This window comes from Camellia sinensis, chromosome 14, assembly GCF_055761805.1.
Source record: "Camellia sinensis isolate YWXY chromosome 14, ASM5576180v1, whole genome shotgun sequence".
In the NCBI taxonomy this organism is placed as follows: Eukaryota; Viridiplantae; Streptophyta; class Magnoliopsida; order Ericales; family Theaceae; genus Camellia; species Camellia sinensis.
Window position 1 is genome coordinate 59245495 of NC_138974.1, and position 21344 is coordinate 59266838.

The window sequence follows — 21344 nt, forward strand, 5'->3', positions numbered from 1 at the left end:
ATAGCAATGCTTTTGTAATGAAAAATAGCCCTCTTGTTGTTTGGAATTACATCTTTGTACAATGGATTCGCAAGGACGCAAGGCAATTATGAATACCAGGGGCAGAGACCGACCTGAATTGGACCGGACTGATTTCCTCTCACCGGAATGAATGCAGACAGCACAAACAGTTGGTGCATTTTCCGACAATGTAATTGGCGTATGGCCCCATTCACATTAGGGCCGAGATGGTTTTGCTCGCCCGGTTGAAATATTGGCGTCATGACCAACTTAACTGAAACATTGGTGTTTTGCCCAGTGTAAGGGCCGAGCTGATTTCGCTCGGCCCAGTCGACATATTGGTGTCTTGCCCAATATGGAAAACGAGCGGAGTTTGCTCGGCAGAAATCGCAATGTTGGAGTTTTTGTCCAACCGATGAGAGGCTGAGCTGAATTTGCTCGGCCTAAACGAAATGTTGGCAGCTTACCCAACTTAAAAGGCGAGCTGATTTTGCTCGGTCACGTCGAAATTGCATGAAATTTACAAACGAATTAAGGCCGAGCAGATTTTGCTCGGAAGAGTTAAAACGTCAGTTCATTTGAAAGTTCATGAAATCGAACTACTAGTTCTGATTAGAAACCGTTTGAGCTGATTTGAGCTCAGCAAACTGTACGGCACAGCCGACCTGGCAGTTGTGAATTGTCAACAGTTGAGTCAAGGAATCCATGCAGATGCAAACCGAACAGAAATAGAAGATGAGTGAGCAAAAAGCCAAAAACCTTCATTGATAAAGGAAATTCAAGTACAAGACGGGGGGAACATAGCCCAGTTACATAAAAAAAAAAAACAAAAAAAAAAGGGAAAAAAGGTCAATCCAACTCTACGTCAACCGTTTGTTCGGCAACTAGCACAGTTTGCTCGGCCTCTTCTACATTGTGCTCGGGCAGGTTTTCTACGGCGTCATCGTCAGTGCCTTCCACCACGGCAACATCCCGATCAGCCTCTTCCTCCGCATCTGGAGATGCTTCGGGAGGATCTTGTTCGGCTAGTTTCGCGGTGGCGGCTTCTTCCTCGGCCTCTTTCCTTTCGTCCATGATGAGCCGGTTTTGGGTGGCCTTGGAGTACGCCTGCATGTAGACCGGGATATAAGCAGCAGGCGGATTGATGAACATGTCAGAATCCTGACCAAGACCAACTTTCTCCACGGCAGCTTTCCAGCCGCACTGGAAAAAGATGTCCTTGGTCACTTGGACCTGCCGTTCGTAGGTCTTCTCGCCCTGCGCGTATCCCCGGTCTTCTGCATCATCTACGGCCTTGTCCTTCTCGGCTTTGTGCGCATCGCACAGTTTCCTCAGCTCGGCGAGATACCGAGCCTTCGTTGACTTCACGGCCCGAAGTTTGTCCTCGTTAGCTCGGTCAACCTTTTGGCTCAGAATATCTCGCTCGGCCTCAACTGCTTCCTGCGCAGCTTTAAGCTTCGCTATCTTGGCCTTTTGTGCTTTATTCTCAGTTATGGCATCCCGCAGGCTCTACCGCACTTTGATCATTCGGTCGTGGGCGAAATAGTTCTTTTGCGCGGCCTGAAAACAAGTAAGAGATCGTCAGTATTCGAAAAACTGAGCAAAAACGAGCAAACAGTTTGACGTAAAAAATGGAGACCTTACCAACACTATGGATTTCGCCTCCAAGCGGAGGACCTTGAGGTCGGAAAGCTCGTCGTGTTTTTTCATATCAGCGGGTAAGATCAACCCCTTGGTCAAATTGAAACCAAGCGAGTAGTCCTTGTCCGGGTAGACAGAGTCTTCAGCAGAAACTGCTCGACCCTGGTACTTGAACTCGGGCGCCCAGACCGGGGGGGTGGCTAGGCCCTTGGATTTGCTGGTCTGTGGTTGCTCGATCTGGTCCCCGAGCTCGGTAGAGACGCGATCGGTAGAGTCTTCATCCGCCAGATGCGGCCCGGTTTGCTCGTTCCTCGCCCGCTTCTTGGACCGACCAGTCGGCTGCTCGCTGGCAAGCGCCAGTACTGCCCCTTCTTCCTGCACGGCGGGTGTGGAGGATGTCCCCCCGATTGCCTCTAGTTTTTGGGACTCGTCCACTTCCCCAGTGATCAGGGACTTGATGGTCCTGATTTTCGTCATTTCTTGCTCGGCGATGAGTGGAATAAGCCTGATCGGTGGTAAGTTTGGATCCGATTCCAGGGTTGGTGCAGGCAGAAAATCGGTAACCCGGCTCCTGCGCGGCGCGGTGTAGTGGTAGGTCTGATCGAAGCCGAGCAATTTCAAAGCCTCCCTCTCCTCGGCAGGATGGCGCAGCAGGACTGATGGCCTCTTGGTTGGCCCGGTAGTAGTCTGCTGCTAGGTGCTTATCTGCAAAAAGAAGACAAGTGTTAGATCGGCATGGAAAGTAATTGATGCATAAAGAAAATAGCGCGGTCAGCTGAGCGACTCACCAACACTACCAAAATCCTTTCTAATATACCATCCCGGTATGGGTGCCTCGGTGTCCTCATAGCGACCGGACACCCACAAGAAGTCGTCGTCATTGGTCTCCTTGTCCGGGTTACCCTCTATTAATTTTGCTTGGCCTTTCTTCACTTTGAGGTACCAGCAAAACCCGTTCTTATTTCTACTAAGACTATACTGATTGAAAATTTCAGCCAGACCGAGATTGAGTCCGAGCCCCCGGTTCAGTTCGGCGACCCCGTTTATTATTTTGTAAGTGTTATTTGAAACTTGGGTTGGGCAAAGCCTTGTCTGCCTCAAAAACTCACAGATCAAAGGCTGGTTCGGGAAGCGGAGCCCTCCCTCTACTATTGACACGACCGTAAAGGGGCACCGGTCTAGAACTCCCCAAGGGGTGTCTCCCTTTTTGGCGAGCTCTAAGATGACGTCATCCGGGATGTTGTAATCCCTGCGAAACTCGGCCATCGCACCGGGCGAGCTAACCATATAGCGGTACTTCCCCATCTATCTCGGTCTTATTTGATATAGTGTATATCTCGGTCAAAAATGTTGGTGGGTCTGCTCGGACTCTGAGCTCCACCAATTAGTGCTGGACTGGCTTGGTCGGTCCTATTTGTTCTGCATTGTTAAAAAATGAGGCTAAGGGTTAGCGCGGCATATATTCCACGGCTCCTATTGGAAATAGCTCAGTGAAGGATTTTTGGTGTTTTACTGGCCTGACCCCTATCTCGGCTAGATTACTTGGTCGATCTCCTAGCTCGGTTCATTCCAATTTGCAAAATCTAATGGAGTATTCAGCTCGGTTACGCTTTGAAGTGAAAGTTACAGCTCGGTGCTTTCCTATTTACCAATCTAATTAAAGTATCTGGCTCGGTTGAGACCTCGGTAAGAAGCCACAAACCAGTTTTTGCTCGGCTATAGCTCTTCCAATGGATCTAAATAAGCGTTTAGCTCGGTTCTACCCAGATTCCAACTGTTCATCCCAGAAGTGGGGCGAACTCGTTTGAACCAAGGAGGAATAGGGGGTTCGGAGGCCCCCTTCTATTCTCAAGGTTCCCATTTGCCCTAGGGTGTGCAGGTTCTAAGCAAAGAGAGGGGGCACTGGTGGTTACAAACAAAAATAAATAAAAATACGAAGCATAGTGGCACAGAAATGAAGAACATGTATGAAAAACCTTGAGAAGTAGAAGCAAAAGATCCAAGGAGGGGTAGTGTGACTTACTAGGGGGACAGGTGCGAGGGTGAACGCAACCTCGAGAGCTCGATTGTGGCCTTCGAAAGGATCTGAAATGGAAGATGTGGCACAGAAACAGCAATGGCAGTGGTCTTGGGGGTTCGAAAGTTTGGGAGGTTTAGGGCTTGTGTGGAAGAGAAGGTGAAAAGTGAAGGGTTTTAGGCCCTTCGTTGGAATACGAAAGAGGGGGACAGGAACCCCAAACGGCTGCGCCGTTTGAATTTTGTGCGTGCAGAACAGCTGGCTGTACGACCCAGTGGCGTGAAGCCACGTGGCACTGGAAACGCGGCTGTCAGTACGGCTGTACGACCTTTGATGAGACTGCGGAGGAAATGGCCAACCAAACAGGATAGCTCGGCGATAGATATGCCCCCAATCATGCTCGGCTTGGTGATGGCGCAACTCATCCATTAGCTCGGTCACGATGGTAACCCCAGTCATGACTAGGTCGGATGGGGTTAAGGGGCAATTGAGAGGGGAGATTTGCGCCGTTAGTACGGCCGAGCTAAGATAAGATGGATCTGTTTTGCTCGATCTGAAAGATCGGCTGACCGGGAGTGAACTAAGCCTGGCCGAGCTGCGACTAGCAAACGTTCGGCAGTGCACACAACCAAGTGGCGAGACCGGGCTACAGGTAGCTCGGGCTAAACTATGGACAAGTGAAGGATCGCATGTCTCTGACCAGTGAGCCGAGATAGGCAGATTCCAGATAACCTCGGATGAAGGTAGAACGGACGGAGGCCGGCATGCCTCGCGACCGGTATGCCACGATAAACCGGTCAATACCAGCCCGGCCCATGAGCATCACCCCGCTGCCCTTTTGCCAAGGGGCAGTCCGGTGGGGCATAGCGCGGTTGAGTGCCTGTAGTGATAGTTCTTCGCGGGAGATAGGCCGGTCGTGGTACTGCGGTCAGGTGTGCCACCTGGGCCAATGGCATGAGGGAGGGGACATCTGCTCCACACATGCCTCAATATCGTTAGACAGTTCTGCGTGTACTGGTGGGAGGACTAAGCCTTTACACGCGTAAGGTGGTGAGAGACGAGCACTGCCACCTGTCTTGGGAAGGACAGCAGAGGTAGTGCGCGCATAATCTTGAGCCTGCATGGCCAGCCTTGAAATAGGGAGGAGGACGAACGTTAGAGGTATGCGACTTCTCCCCCAAAAGAAAATACTCTCTCTATCTGTCTTCTCCTTCCTCAAGTGGACTGACTTGATCGTCGGAGGGTCTATCCGGCAAACCACCACCGGGCAACTCACCGTTTTTCGTGTTACCAGGTAAACGCCATCAAGAGAAGCTTGGAGTACAAGGAGTACGGAAAGCAGAGGATATTTCGCCCCCGTACAAGAGATACTAACATATTTCTTGTTGTATTGATCAAACGATAATTTTGCAAAACTTTGAAATCCTAGATAAATGTCAAAAAAAGTAAACGTACGAGAGTTGCAAGATTAGAAAATCAAGAACCCTAATTAGCTAAGCTTTGACAGAGCTGGTTCTATTTTATGCTCTCTCGCCCTGGGCTATGCCTGGTTTGGCATGGGGCTATTATGTTAAAATAGTTACAAAAGGATAAAATATGTTAAACAGTTAATAAGATAAAACGTCACATTCAAACCATAATTATTTTATTTTTTCTCTCACAAAAGTCAAAAAAATTAGAAAGCCCTACCCAAACAAATCTTTATGTCCCCAAACTAAAATAGCTAAAAAGCTAACTCATTTCTCAAACGACACCTTTTAGAGGTATCATTTTTTTTAAACATTATTGTAATGCATTATTAAAATTTAAGACATTAAAAAAAAAAATTATGAATGTGAATTTTTATTGTCATTAATCATGAAATAAAACTTTTATTTTCACACTACAGGAAATTACACTTTTGGTGACTAAATTTGGCGACTATTAAAAATTTCAAAAGTTGTGGAATTGGCGACCAAAAATTATATTAGACGGCAAAAGTACAAGATTTAGCTACTCATTTTTTTTTTTGTCGAGGTATACTGGTTGTTGACGACTAAAAAAAATTTAGTCGCTAAAAATGCCACAATTGCCGACTAAAACAATTTTTAGTCATTGTATAATTAGTTTTGGCTACTAAAATTATTTAGTCGTCGAATGAAAAATAAAAATTTACTTTTATCTTTGGCGACCAAAAGTTGGGTCGCCAAAAATTTATTTTCAGCAACTTAAACATATTTTAGTCGCTGTACCGTTAGTTTTGGCTACTAAACTTATTTAAATAAAAAACAAAAAATTACTTTTTATCTTTTGGTTGCCAAAAATTTATTTTCAGCGACTAAAACATATTTTAGTCGTTGTACAGTTAGTTTTAACTACTCAAATTATTTAGTTGCCGAATAAAAAACAAAAATTTACTTTTTATCTCTGGTGACCAAAAGTTTGGTTGCCAAATTTTTTTTTCAGCGACTACAAAAAAATTTTACTCACTATATAGTTAGTTTTGGCTACTAAAATTATTTAGTGGCTGAATGAAAAATAAAAATTTACTTTTTAGTTTTGACAACCAAAAGTTTGGTCACCAAAATTTACTTTGTATGAAAAGTTTTGGAGGTAAGATTTCAAAATTTGGAGGGATTCCTAAATGAATTAATGACTACATTTTCAGTTGGTCAGGTATGGAAGCATAATCCACTGATTAAACAAACCTACGATTTTGTGTTTCTTCTCTCTAACGCCTCACGCCTTTGCCATCCCTTCTGTTATTGGAGCACCACTGCAAGGGTTACACGAGCACCACCGTCGCTTTGTCTTGGGAAGGCATGTCCTCTCTCTCTCTCTCTCTCTCTCTCTCTCTCTCTCTCTCTCTCTCTCTCTTCTTCCATTTGCATATGCCTTCACCCAACTCCAAATTCGACTCAGCCCCAAATCGACCCATCTTGCTTGAGTGGTCATTGGACTGCTCTTTGGATTTCACCGCTTGTACACCCGTAAATAGTTGGAATGATGCTTCTATCCGTGCTTGTTCCTGCTCTCCGAACTTTCACCCCTTGAACACCATTACAATAGTCCAAACATGCCCTCTTTTTTTAATTTTTTTATTTTTATTCTGATGATAAATAGTTTAGAATTAAAATCACAATACATGTCACAATGAAAACAAGTTCAGTATTAAAATCATGTATATTAGGCTTTATGAGTATTTGAAGAATTATTGAAAGCTTCTTCATTAATCACAATATCTGATTACATGGATATATTTATACAAAATATCTAACAAACTAATAATATATGTAACTAACTAACCAACTAATGTAACTAACTAACTAATCTAACAAACTCTATCTTCTAGCTAACTAGGACATAAGCTGTAGCTTTAGTTTTGGTTTTAGCTGATTAGTTGTTAATGGCAGCTCTTGTTGTGGCTCTGTAGTTGGCTCTGTAGTTATAATATTATCAGTCCCCTGCAAGCTGATGGGAGAGGAAGTGACCAACAGCTTGGTCTTGAGAAACTGAGATCTGGAACTGGATAAAGGTTTGGTTAAAATGTCAGCGATTTGATCCACAGAAGAAACATACTTGAGAACAACCTTCTTGGCTGCAATCTTCTCACGAATAAAGTGACAATCGACTTCAATGTGTTTAAAGCGAGCATAAAACACTGGAGTTGAAGCAAGGGCAATAGCGAAGAGGTAATCACACCAAAGAATAGGAGAGGAAGTAGTAGGAAGAGCTAGGTCATGCAGTAGCATCTGTAACCAACTCAACTCTACGGTAGCATGAGCCAAAGCCCTATATTCAGCCTCAGTGCTGGATCGAGAGACTGTTGGCTATTTCTTAGCAGACCAGGAAACAAGATTAGAACCAAGATAAATGCAGTAGCCAGATGTAGACCGTCTATCCAAATGATCCCCAGCCCAATTAGAATCAGAAAAAGCTTGAAGGTCAAAAGAATTGGGAGAAAATGTGAGGCCATGAGAGAGGGAACCTTTAACAAATCATAGAATACGTTTAACAAAGGCAAAATGGCCATTAGTGGGTTCATGTATATGTTGGCAGGCATGGTTAACTGCTAAAGACAGATCAGGGTGTGTGATGGTTAAATACTATAATGCACCAACAAGACTTCTGTATAACTGGGGCTGAGTAAAAGGCAGAGAAGAAGTAGGAGTGACTGGAGGCTTGACTGAAATAGGTGAATTGTAGGGTTTACAAGAGGTCATGCCAGCCTTGAGGAGAATTTCAGAAGCATATTTTTGTTGGGACAAGAAGTAATTAGTTCCCACAGTTTGAAAAGAAACACCGAGAAAGTAAGAAATGTTGCCTAATTCCTTCATTGCAAAGGCAACATGCATTTGACCAATTAGTTCTTGAAGAAGAAGAGAACTACTGCCAGTAAGTAGAATGTCATCAACATAGACCAAGAGAATGAGAATATCATTGGAGGTCTTTTTGATGAATAAAGAGTTGTCACAATAACTATTAACAAAGCCCTGGGCTATCAAAAACTTGGAGAAGGTTGAATACCAAGCTCAAGGTGCTTGCTTCAGGCCATAAAGAGCTTTCCGAAGTCTACAAACATGATGAGGATTAGTGGCACTAGTAAAACCAGGTGGCTGGAGTATATAAACTTCTTTATCCAAGGTACCATGAAGAAAGGCATTGCTACTGTCAAGCTGTTTTAAGGGCCACTGATAATGCAAGGCAATGCAAAGCAAAATTCTGATAGTAGGTTGTTTAGCCACGGGACTAAAGGTCTCAGTATAGTCAACACCTTTTTGTTGTAAAAATCCTTTGGCCACCAACCTGGCTTTATATCTGGCAATAGTCCCATCAGAATTTCTTTTTATTCTAAAAACCCATTTGCCGCCAATAGCTGTTTTAGCAGAAAGAAGAGGCACAATGGACCAAGTACCTTGACCAAGAAGAGCATGATATTCATCAAGCATTGCAGCATACCAGACTGGAAAAGTAAGAGCTTGTTATTAAGTGGAAGGTTCTATATCAATGAATAAAGAAGAACAAGAGGCCACAAGACAACTTGTTTTGGATCGAGTAAGCATAGGATGAACATTGGCAGAAGAACTGAGAGGAAGAGATGAAGAAGGTACAGATGGCAAGTCTATAAAAATGGAGTTAATAGGAACAAGAGAGGAAGGATTTGGATTAGAAGGCTGAATAGGCTGAGACGGAACTGTAGAAGGCTCAGACAGAGGAGCAACAGCAGCAGCAGTAGCAGGATTAGTAGGCAGAGAAGAGGGTACAACAGAAGATACAGAAATAGAGGGAGGCAGAGATGTGGGACAAGAAAAAGGAGTAATAGGATTACCAGACCTAAAGAAGAGCTAAAGGACCAAAAGAAGGACTGTAAGTTAGAGAAAGAAGAAGACATAGAAGGAGGCTGAGCAGTGGTAAAAGGAAAGATATCCTCATTAAACAGAACATGTCTAGAAATATGAATTTTCCCTGTAGCAAGATCAAGACATCTGTATCCTTTAAAAGATGGATGGTAACCAAGAAAAACACAAATAGTAGATCTAGGTTGAAGCTTGTTAGAAGTGTAGGGCCGAAGCCAAGGAAAGCATTGACAGCCAAAAACCTTAAAAGAGGAATAAGCAGGAGAACAATGAAATAGAATTTTTAAGGAGACTTATTACAAAGCTTAGAGCTAGGCATCCTATTAATGAGATAGGTAGCTGTGGACATTGCATCAAACCAATACTGTAAAGGCACAGAAGAATGATGTAACAAGGCAATGGTTGTTTCAATGATGTGCCTGTGTTTGCGTTCAGAAACTCCATTCTACGGAGGTGTATAAGGACAAGACATTTGATGAAGTATACCATGAGCTTTTAAAAATTGAGTCATTGAAGTATTAACAAATTCAGTGCCTCCATCAGTTCATAGAACTTGCAATTTGGTGGAAAATTGAGTTTCAACAAAAACCTTAAATTCCAAAAATTTGGAAAACACTTCACTCTTGTAACATAAAGGATAAAGCCATGTAAACTTGCTAAAATGATCAACAAAAAGCACATAGTACTTATATGGAGACAAAGAAGAAAAAGGACCCCACACATCACTATGGATGAGAGATAATGGTTTGTTTACAGTAGAATTAGAAAGCATAAAAGGGAGTCTATGGCTCTTGGCCACACAACAATGAACACAAGAAGACAAAGGAGCCAAGGTTTTATTAGCAATATCAGGCAAATGACTTTGCATATGTACAAATTTCAACTGAGATGGATGGCCCAATCTCTTATGCCAGACTTCAGCAGAAACAGCTCCAGTAGTGGAGGTATGAAAAGCATGAGATGAAAAAGGAAGAGAAGAAGTAGTAGGAAAGTGATATAAACCATGGACACTAAAGCCCTGGTGCAAGACTGCCTTCGAAGACTTGTCCTGAACCACAAATGAAGAATCATCAAAAGTGACAGTACAATTATTGTCTTTGGTAAGTTTATGGACAGAAACAAGATTTGAGGAAATAGGAGCATGTAAAACCTTGGTAAGCTTAAAAGAATAATGAAGAGTAGGAAAAATACCTTTCCCTGTATGTTGGATAGGCAGAGAAGTACCGTTGCCAACTGTAACTTGATCAGTACCTTGATATGGTTGGTACATGCTGAGATTGGAGAGATCGTGTGTGATATGATCAGTAGCACCTACATCAAGATACCAAGGAGAAGATTCAGGTGTTGCAGAGACAACATATGCCTTTGGGGAAGATGAATTCTGTGAGTGAGGAGAAGAAGAAGACTAGTGATAAGTAGTATCCAATCTATGCCAACAATCAGAGGCAATGTGATTTGCCTTTCCACAAATTTGACAGATTAGTCCAGAATAGGATGATTGTTTGCCTTGTCTGCCTCTGCCTCTAGAAGATCCCCCCTCGGAAGATACCTCAAGAGGAGCCTCGGTAATTATGACTTTATCTATCACGAGAATATGATGAAGAAAAACCAGAATGAGAACCTCTTGTAGCAGAATAAGCAATAGATGATTCTAGATTCTGACTCTTTCTTTATTTTGCTTCAATGTGAATAGATTCAGAACAAAGCAAAGACGTCAATTCAGCCATGGAAATAGCACCAACTCGTGCACGAATGGTAGTTTTAAGGGCATCAAATTCATCAGTAATCCATTTAAAGTAAGCAACACAAGATCTTCATCATCAACAGGTGATGAAGCTAGAGCTAGTTGATTAGCAAGATCTTTAATTTGACTCAAATAATCTTCAATGGATTTAGAATCCTTAGTTAGATTGTTTAATCTATTCTTCATTTGATGAATATGAGATCGAGAGAGCAGAGTAAGCCTCTTGCATAATGTGTCCCATACCTCTGCACTGTGTTGCGAATGAAGAACATATGTGAAAATTGCAGGTGTAAGTGTTGCTGTAATACAGCTAAGCAAATGTGCATCAATGATGTTCCACTATGCTTGATCTGGATTCAATACCTCTGCACCAGTTGAATTCTTGATCAACAATGGTGGACAAGGAACAGATCCTGTTGCAAAATCTAAAAGCTCAGTTGCATGAAGAATATTTTGAAACTGACTTCGCCAGATGATGAAGTTTGTAGAATCAAGCTTCACTGTAATGAAGGAGTGTAGATTTGAGATCAAAAGATTCAGATTAGCAGGTAAGGATGAAGATGATGAGGAAGCCATAGATGGATCAACCTCAAGCTCGTGAGAGCTTTAGAGAGGCTCTGATACCATGAAGAATTATTGAAAGCTTTTTCATTAATCACAATATCTGATTACATGGATATATTTATACAAAATATCTAACAAACTAATAATATCTGTAACTAACTAACTAACTAATGTAACTAACTAACTAATCTAACAAACTCTATCTTCTAGCTAACTAGGACATAAGCTGTAGCTTTAGTTTTGGTTTTAGCTGATTAGCTGTTAATGGCAGCTCTTGTTGTGGCTCTGTAGTTGGCTCTGTAGTTGTAATATTATCAGTATCTTATGAATACATGAGATACTGAATTCATCAAACATTGACACCTTTCTCATAGCCATTGGCATAGTTCACAGGTTATTTTATTTTATTTTTCTTTTCAATTATATTTTGGGCAAATGGTTGTGATTTGAGAACATATTAGGCTAATTGGGTCATATGGGCTTTTATATTTATAGATGTTTCTTTCACTTTCGTGAAGAGATCAATGCCTTTAGTTTTTTGGAATTAGATTCATATTATCGGTAATTGTAAATTTGTAATGCATCGCTTTGGAATTTTTGCTCCTACGCTCAAGCCTATTGCCTTGTACATCAAACACCACTGTAGAGCTATGTACAAAATAGACGAATGCCCTACCCTTCTTGTAGTTTTCGATTCATGTAAAGGGTAATCATTTTACATTTTTTGAAAAAAAATTCTTGAACTACTACTGTGTTACCAAATTTTTATACGGTAATTCATATTGAATAAATTTTGTTGTTATTTGTTTGTAATGCAGTTTTATTGTAGAGGTTGATGGGCCTATAAAGGATATGACATTAATCACAAATTATACTGGTGATGTGGATTACATTACAAATCGGGAACATGATGATTGTGATAGTATGATGACCCTTCTTCTAGCAAAGGACTCATCTAACAGCCTTCTTATCTGTCCTGATAAACGTGGAAACATTGCTCGCTTTATTAATGGCATTAACAATCATACTCCGTATGCTCGTGTATCCTCTCTCATGCTGTCTCGACTCTAGACTCAAAAAATCCTTCCTTGCTTTTATTTTGATGGTAACTTTATCCATTTCATCGACTCTAAAGTATGTACTCCATTTCTTCCAATGAAGCCACATAACAAAATTCTTTGTTTTTATCGACATCAAAATAAATTTAAAAATTGAGAATATTAAACCTGTTGTTCTTGAAACCTGTCCAATTTTGTGCAGGGAGGGTAGGAAGAAGCAGAATCTTAAGTTTGTGAGGTACAGTGTAAATGGTGAATGTCAGGTCGTTTTGGCTGCTACTTGTGATATTGCCAAGGGGGAGAGGCTATATTATTATGACTATAATGGATATGAGCATGAATACCCAACCCATCATTTTGTCTATGATCCACATAGATATTCGTCTAACGAGTTTGCGTATTTGTCATGTAATTTCGGATTATGATAGATCCTTTTGATGTATACACATTTTTTTTTTACTCTTTTTTGTCGCAGCTTACACATTTTTGTTGCAGAGTGTCCACATTTTTTCCCAGTTTTCTAATTGTATCCTCAGCCCATCAATTGTAATTTATCATGTAGCATTGGCCAAGTATGTGTTGTGGGAAAAATAGTGCAGGCGAGGGAACTTTCTTTGGAATTTAACATATGAAGGGTTTTAAATAATTACAAATTTAAGTTACATGGCATTGTCTTTGTGTACTACAGTTTCAATAAAATGAATTACTTTTATCTATGGTTTCCTTTAAGTAGGTCCGAAGATTACTATGATGGACTATTGGAGGGCTTTTCCTCCAACATTTGTTTCTCTTTACTTATCTTTATTTGAGTTACATGATATTATCTTTATGTGCTAAAGGTTTCAATGGAAGACACTACTTTTATTAAATGACTACCTTAATGTAGATCCTAAGATAAACTCTGATAGACTGTTGTATGTTATTATTATTAATTTTTTCTCCCTCTAAAACATATTTCTCTATCTGTTGTTTCTGTTTTGGTTTCTCCTCTCTATAAACATTTCATTATTATTTTTTTTTTAAATGCTAACCGTCCTCAAGAAAGCTCGAAGACAAGAAAATATAGTAAAATACAAATAAATTCTTTCCGGCTGCCTATTTCTATATTATTAGGGAACTGTTGCTGGAATACCAAGGACTCTGTTTGAACATTCATATTGGATGAGTATCTTCATGACTGGGTCTTTCAAATTTGGATATAGTGCCTTGCTGCAAGGAACTTTGTGATTGTGTCATCGTCATCCATCACTTCGTGTTGGACATCCATACTTTGCAGAATCTCATTATGATTTATAAGGTGAAATCTCTCTCTTATTTATTTATTTTATGTGAATTTTGATTAGAAAATTTTGGATAAATTTCTTTCTTGTAATCTTCCCGAAAGCCCTTATAGGTTTTTATACCATTCAATGAATGCAAAGATTCATACCCAGGTTACATGCTTTAGTTATCTTACCTCAAATATGGAATTCTCTACGTTGTTATATATTTGTGGCCTTGTGTGATGACGTAATTGTGTGGGTTGATTTGATGGCTCCTTTTTTGTGGAATTAGTTTTCATGGGCACTGCTTAGTTTCAGAGCATTTTAGGTGTATAGTCGTTATATGAACTTGTGATTTTGCCTAAATTTTTCGTTTATTTATTTTGAATGCACCTTTGCATCTGATTGTTATTCTGATGCTGGTGCTAGTGTTGGTGCTGGTGTTGCTGCTTCCGCTCCTATTGCTGTTATTTCTTTTATCACATTCAGCCAACACATTGTTCCTGTTCTTTAAATTTGTCGGTTGCTTTGAATTTTGTATGAACCCTCAAAACAAAACATGTTGGCAAGCCTATTTTTTTTAATCGATTTCTGACTCCTACAGTGTACTGTTGGTGCATCATGTTAGCTGCCACAACCTAATGTAGTTCCCATGCCATCTAGACACTTACCCAATTCTTGTTCTCATTCGCATCCTATTCTTGTTTCTCACTTTTCTCTCATACCTTATGAAACAATACCCAAACAAATAAAATAGACAATCTAAATCATCTAGCACATACGAAAATGATTTAAACTGTTATTTCAAAATCAATATATCAACACAATAGATTTTTACGTAGAAAAACCACAATTGGATCACCTCCAATTGTGATTAAAAAACCACGAGCTAAACTCCACTAATCAATCAACTACGAAAGTAAGAAAGAATACAAATTAGCCATATAAATTACCCAAGCTCTATCAATCTGTCTTCAACAATCTGTATCTCTTTCACAGCAACTTTCATCTCGGAATTGATCAGATTGATGTTGAATCCACAACATCTGTGTCGAATCAACGACTGCGCACAGTTTCAAACTCCTTCGAATACTCCACGCTTGATTCTCCGTATTTCACCGAAGAAGAACACTCTTGATGTAGAACATTCAAACAATAGAATTCTTTGATGTGTGCTTGTTAAACCATGTGAGTTTAATACTCAATCAAGCATCAAAGAAAACTAACAAAATAGCCCCAGAAGAAAACCCTAAAACCATCAAAGAAGATCTGGAAGTCGTGCCCTAGATTTGGAGTAAACTGTAGTTTCATAGCTGCTAAATTTGCGATCTCCGCTCGAGTGCTGTAGACACCCCATTTTTGACGGCCCTTACGACTTGGACGTCAGCGGGAATGCCATAGCTTTGAGCCTTTCAAACCATTGCTTTAGGCTGCCAGCCATCACTCTTGGTTGTCGGCCACTGATGTGGCCTGCCGGCCACCAATGTGTTTTGTAAATATTTTGTGACAGCTGTGACAGCTGTTTGCACAGATGCATGCATCTACTCCCACATGTATGGTTGGATGTTTGTGAGGGAGATTCATGTTCTCTATATATAGATTACCTCCCTCTCATATTTTGGGGTTAGAAAAATTTTAGAGCAAAATCTTTCCTCTCTCTCTACAATTCTCTCTATCTCTAGCAAATTTCTTAACCCTTGCTTACATATCCTTCACCTTTGCCTATACACTCTTAACCAAACCTCTCCATCTTTAAGTTGAGGTATCTTTGAGCCTTGTTTGAGCTCTTGAGTGAGTGTTTGCCTTGATTTATTGCTTGGAATTGGTTCTCCTCTTCAAGAGGTATAAGGTTTTGCCTCTTTACTTGTTGTATTCACTCTTTTTCTTACTATTTTCCAACTATTTTTGGGCTGTAAAAACTCTGTGTTTTTGGGCTAAAACTTGGGTTTTAAGGCCAATAAAGGTTGAGGGGTGGTTCACCATTCTTTACACCTTTTTCTCAAGGCCTTTTCCCTTGTGTTTCCCACCCTTGCACTATCTTTTTTTGAGCTTTTAAACACTGATTTTTAGAGTGATTTTAGTAGCTAAAATCATGTTTTGAAATTCAAAATTAGAGGGGTTAGCCTCCCCTCCTTGTGTTTTTCTTACTAGCCTATTATGATCCATGTTTTAGCTAATTAATCGAGGCATTTTTGTCTTAATCCCAACATGTTTTAGGATTGTTTTTAAACTATTTTAGGACTGTCTTAAGTGTTTGCTGCATTTGAGCTTTGTTTTGCATGCATATAGTGTAATTTCCCTCATAAGCTTGGTGTTTTAGGCCTTAGACACCATCTTATTTTAATTGATAGTGCTTATTTATGGCTTTCCATACTTGTGATCACTCTTAATCACCTCTACAACCTCCCTCCTTTCTTGGCTTTTGTTTCGCTTTGAAAGTGGTTTTCAAACTACTTGTTTGTTTAAGCATGAGATTGAGGTGTCATACTTAATGGTTTAATCCCTTTGGGGGTTTAATCCCTTTGGGGATTCATTACCAATGGTATGATGTCTCTTTCATGCCCAAAGTAACTTTTGGTTTGAGCCCTCTTTCCATTAGAGGACTTAAATTCACCTTTGGACTTAATTGACTAAAGAATGGCTGGTAATCTAAAATGAAGTAATAAAATTGGTGATTAAAAGGTACAAGATAATAACTTGTTTAGGTTTAATCAGAAGTTAATTGAATCATTGAGTCTTGAATCGTTTCATACTCATTAGTGAAGAAAACGGTTCAAAATTCATTGTCAACTACTTCCTTTGATCTTTCATGATAGGGAGTTGATTTTGAGAGTCTCATTTTGTTGCATTTATTAAACTTGCTTACTTCGGTTCATAGGCCATCATGCAATGAAATTGCAAAGATTGATGGTTTGTGAACCAAGTTTACTACTCTTTTGAGCTGTTCAAATGATAATGAGGGGTAAATTGTGCAAACAAACCCTTAAGAATACTCTATCCCTACTCTATTTGCACTCTATTACAGCAAGGAAGCCCAGTCATCAGTGGCCGGTAGGCCATCATCAGTGGACGGCAGGCTCCTTGCCGGCCACCAGTGCAGAATCCAACAGTGTACTCCCCCAGCAAAACAGAGTTGGTCTGGAGGTGAAAATTAGTGAAAGTGTTCTACTGTGCAACAGAGGCTTTCAACAGCAAAAAACGGTGGCTTTTTTGGGAGGAAACCGCATTCACGCATAAGCCTTTCATCGATCCTCATGAGCCATGTTGTATATATTAGTGTTGTGCTTAAAATAATGTTTTTGTACTTAATTAGTTAGAATAGCTAATTTGTCTCATGTTGTAATTATTTTAACTAGGTAGATTAGTTAATTAATTAGTTCATTTGTTTTGTAGTTAAGTAGTTTAGCTATTTATTCATTTCAATTTGTAATAGTTAATTAATTAGTTTATCTTTAATTAGTTAGCTAGTTAGTTCATTCAGACTCTCTTTCATGAGAGCGCCATGTTGTAATAAGGTGTATATCTTCCAACCCCACGTCTTTCTCCCTTTTACTTACTAGCTTATGATGGTTAGTTTAGGGCATCATGTTTTGCTTAGCATACTTCATCTTTACATCCACTTGTATTGCATACACCGAGGCTCGGTTCATCATTCTCACTCGTATTGTTAGTTTAAATACTTCTTTGAATACGTGCTTAGACCGCATGCTATTTAATTGATTCGTATGCCATATTAGTAGCCAAGCCTAGTAATTGCATATCGCTTGTGTTGCATTAGTCATATTGCCTAGTTAGGATTATGCATCTTTCTAACTTTATCATCTTTTTGGCTTAGAGTACGAGGTAAGCCTTTACTCGCTTTACCATATCGTATGTGTGTGATTGTCCCCATGTTTAGCATGCTTGCCATAAGGCTAATTGCTTAAGTGCTATAATTTCTTGAATGCCTGTGGATGAAGGCTAATTGCTTGAATTGGAATAATTTGATAAATGTTTATGTGTGATCACTTTTTCAAGTGGTACATATTCGAAACAATTTTCAAAACAAACATGAACCAAGTGTTCCAATTCTTGCAAAATGGTCTATACTTGTGTGTATGTGCATTACATAGTAATGCTAGCCTAATAAATCGGAATAACAGGATATAATGTAAATAAGATTCATATCATGATTAGTAGAGGCCGATCTTTGATCGCGTGAGTATGGGTGCTCAATTCATGACCTTTCCCTCTCGTACCTAAGTTCCCAAGCTGAGACGATCTTGGTGATGACGGACACGTGGCCTTTGGCACGAGTCATGGGTTTTCTAAATTTCCCAAAAACATTTAGGTGACGTCTCTGTATCTGGCAAAGCAGTCTATTTTTGGCAATTTGATTCAAAATCGATTTTCCAAAAGATTTTTTGGATTGGGACTATTTGGTGATTATCTATTTCACATTGCACTTGTGAGATCAGATTCAGAATTGTGGGAGTCCGATACTATAAGGCTTATTCGTCTTTCGAAACGGGGTGTGAAAAAGTCGCTACAGTTTCTGGTGACTCGACTAAAGAAATTAGAGAACTTGACTCGAACTTCATGATATGAAAGTTTATCTACACTTATATGTTTCTTTGCACCTGGAGCCACTACCCATACTGCTAATGTCCAAGAGAATCAAGGCAATCCAGCAGAGTTGATCCTATCACAAGCCTCCAAAGCACTTGTGTATCAAACTGAGGCTCCGTTTGAATTTGAGGTTGACCCAATGTAGAAACCCCATTTTTGACTGTCCTCGAGACTTGGTTATGCTTGCAAGTACACTCAACAACTAGTTCGATTGCTCACTGAGTACTCGACTGTCGCGGCGGAACGTCACCGGTTCGAGCTTCCCGGACCCTGTATCCTTTCTGCCTTTTTCTTTGGACCTTGACTAGGTCCTGTCAGAGTGGACCCTGTGGTGCACTGCCGGCCATGGCATGGCACTGCCGACCATTTACTTGTTCCTGCCGGCCATTAATGAGGCCTTGCCGGCCATCAATGAGCCACTGCCGGCCATTGATGATGGCCGGCACCCCCCCTATCTCAGCTGGTTTTCCTCCAGATCTTTTGAGCCAGCTGGATTTTCATTTGCTCCCCTCCATACACATATATGGAGGGATGGAAGCCTTAAAAAGCTTCTTGAAGAAGCTTTGGCTTTTCATTCCTCTATATAAGCAAGAGGGCTCCCTCTTTGCCAGAGGTTTTGAGTTTTGGAGAGCAAAAACTCCCTTTCTCTCTATATTGTTTATATTTTGTGCTTAGAAATTGGATTTCCTTGCACTTTTACACTACAACACCTAGATATACACCACCACCATTGAACCAAGCTTCTTGGGAGGTCTTCTTGAGGTCTGAAAGCAAGCTTCCACCCCCTAAAATTGCTGATTTCGAAGAGGGTCTTCAAGGGTGAGCATTTTCCCTATTTTTGCACTTTTTTGCACCTTGCTTTAGCCCTCTTTGCATATTGATTTAGGCTTTTCTTACAATTGGAAAAAGTCTTTTTTTGAAGTGCTTTTTAAGTTTGGTTAAGGTCATTTTGCTGTTTGCGGTGTGTAGCCCCCTTATATGCTTTGTTTGGCTTTGTTTTAAGCCATATCTGGAGGCCTCCGAGCTAGCCTTGGTTTGGCATTCCTACCACTGAAATCCAGTGGGATTTTGGTGGTAGAGGTGTGGTTTTGAGGTCCTAAATCAGAGGGGGTAGTCCCCTCTCTTTGTGTCCCTCTTTACTTGCATTTTTGGCCTTCCAAAGGACCATCCTTCTATGTATTTTTGAGGCTCGGTTCAGGCCTATTTTTGTGCCTTTTAGGACCTGCCTTAGCCCTGTCCATGGCTGGTTTGGTCATATTTTGCATGCATATAGTATGTGTAGTGTAACTCCATCCATAGCTCATCAAAGTAGCATGTGTGCTTGGCTTTTGTTGTGTCAATTTCAGTCCAATTTTGGTAATGTTTTACCATGCCATGAACCTATTTTGGGTTGGTTTTGTCACTCCATGCTTGCATGATGCACTTGTAATGTAAATCCCCTAAACTAGCTTCATATGCTCCATGCCATGCCATGTCATTTTAGCTTGTTTGGTTTACATTTCAGCATGTATTTGGTCAGCATTTGGCATTTTATGACCCTATCCATAGTTGGTTTAATCATCATTTGCATGCTCCATATAGGTGTAGAACAAATCATGTTTACTAGCCCCTTTGTGCATGATGTTTTGACTCATCATACTAGCATATTTTGGCTTTGCTCAAACTTGATTTTATGCTTATTTTGAAGTGTTCTAGGACTATTTTGGGCTGTCATGGCCATATCACTCATGCTTTGCATAGCTATAGTGTAAATGCTTAGGCTAGTCTTCGGTTTTGAGGCCTCTATCATGCCATACATGTGATGTTTGCATGCCTTGCCCTCATTCCACATGCTATTTCAATCCATGAAATATTGTTGTTCACTCGCATTTGACATGCCTTGAATGCTTTGTATAGCTTGTGCTTTATGCTTCAAGAATGGATTTTTGTGCATACCACTTAGCCTAAGCCTTTGGCTCATCATTTCAGTACATTTTGGGTCCTAATATACCATGATGTAACTCTGTTTTTGGTTGTCCAAGTCATGCCATGATTGGTTCTCATAGGTGTAGTGCATTGCCTCTCTTGTAGCCTTGCATGTCCTATGTTTTAGCATTGTATGCTAGCTTGCTTTGTCTTACTTCCATGCATGTTTTAGTCTCATATCAGTATGTACTAGAACTGTTTTGGGTTGCCCTTGCCATATCCTTCATGTTTCGTATAGCTGTAGTGTAATTGGCCTTGCAAGCTTCGTGTTTCGGTGATTCACGCATGCTATCCTTGAGCTTTTTAAATGATTTGGCATCATTTATCATCTCATTTCAGTGCATATAGTGTTGTTACACTTGCACATTTGTCACTTCTTAGGCACTTTTGAGAGTTGCCCTTTTAGGCCCCTTTGATGAACCTTTCGCATTTCGCATGCTTGAGTGTGTTGTGTGGCTTAATTCATCGCTTTGGCTACTGATTTGGACCTAGTTGAGAGCCGTCCATCTTTGGTGTAAGCCCATCTTACCATGTTGCCACACGCTTGTTTCATTTTGTATGTTGTCGCATACTTGTTTAGCTTGGCATACCTTGCATGCTCACATGTTCATGTTGCATTTTGTCATGTTGTCCAAGGTCATCACCTCACATCATGCTTATATTCTTGTTGCATGCTTGGTTTAGTTGCATGTTTGCACATTTAGGTCATGTTGCATGTTTGCCATGCTTATGTGTTGCATTGCTTGGATTAAGCGTTAATCTGAGCACAAGGAACGAGGGGCGTTTCATACTTCAAGTGATGGAACATGTCTCAATTCTCGGTCGCCGAAGCTTTTGATGATTCATGATAGAGTTCTAGGCTTTACTTGCTTTATTTGTGCATTCATTTTCATATTGATTGGCATAAGTTGGATCTTTGGCCATCATGCATCGGGATGCGTGATTGATGGTCGTGGATTCGACTAGGCCTCTTCCTTGATGTCTTGAGGTGATTTGGAGTGCCACGGTGCGTACATATCCTTGGGAAACCCTCCATTTCCTCTATTTTGTGCTTCGTTGCAGTTTGGTGTCACAGCACACCAGTGGCCGGCAGCCTGTTGTAGACACCCCATTTTTGACCGACCTTAAGACTCAGACGTCACTGATTGA

The 21344-nt window shown here is 40.6% G+C and overlaps 1 protein-coding gene across 1 annotated transcript; it reads left to right on the forward strand.

The window, feature by feature from the left end:
- The first annotated feature begins 11952 nt into the window (after nt 1-11952).
- On the forward strand, nt 11953-14136 carry LOC145807013 (putative Histone-lysine N-methyltransferase ATXR5). Its single transcript, XM_082904910.1, has 4 exons — nt 11953-12008; nt 12121-12333; nt 12563-12757; nt 14052-14136. Exons 1-4 carry the CDS (start codon nt 11953-11955, stop codon nt 14134-14136), a joined length of 549 nt encoding a protein of 182 aa, XP_082761036.1.
- Nucleotides 14137-21344: the final 7208 nt, after the last annotated feature.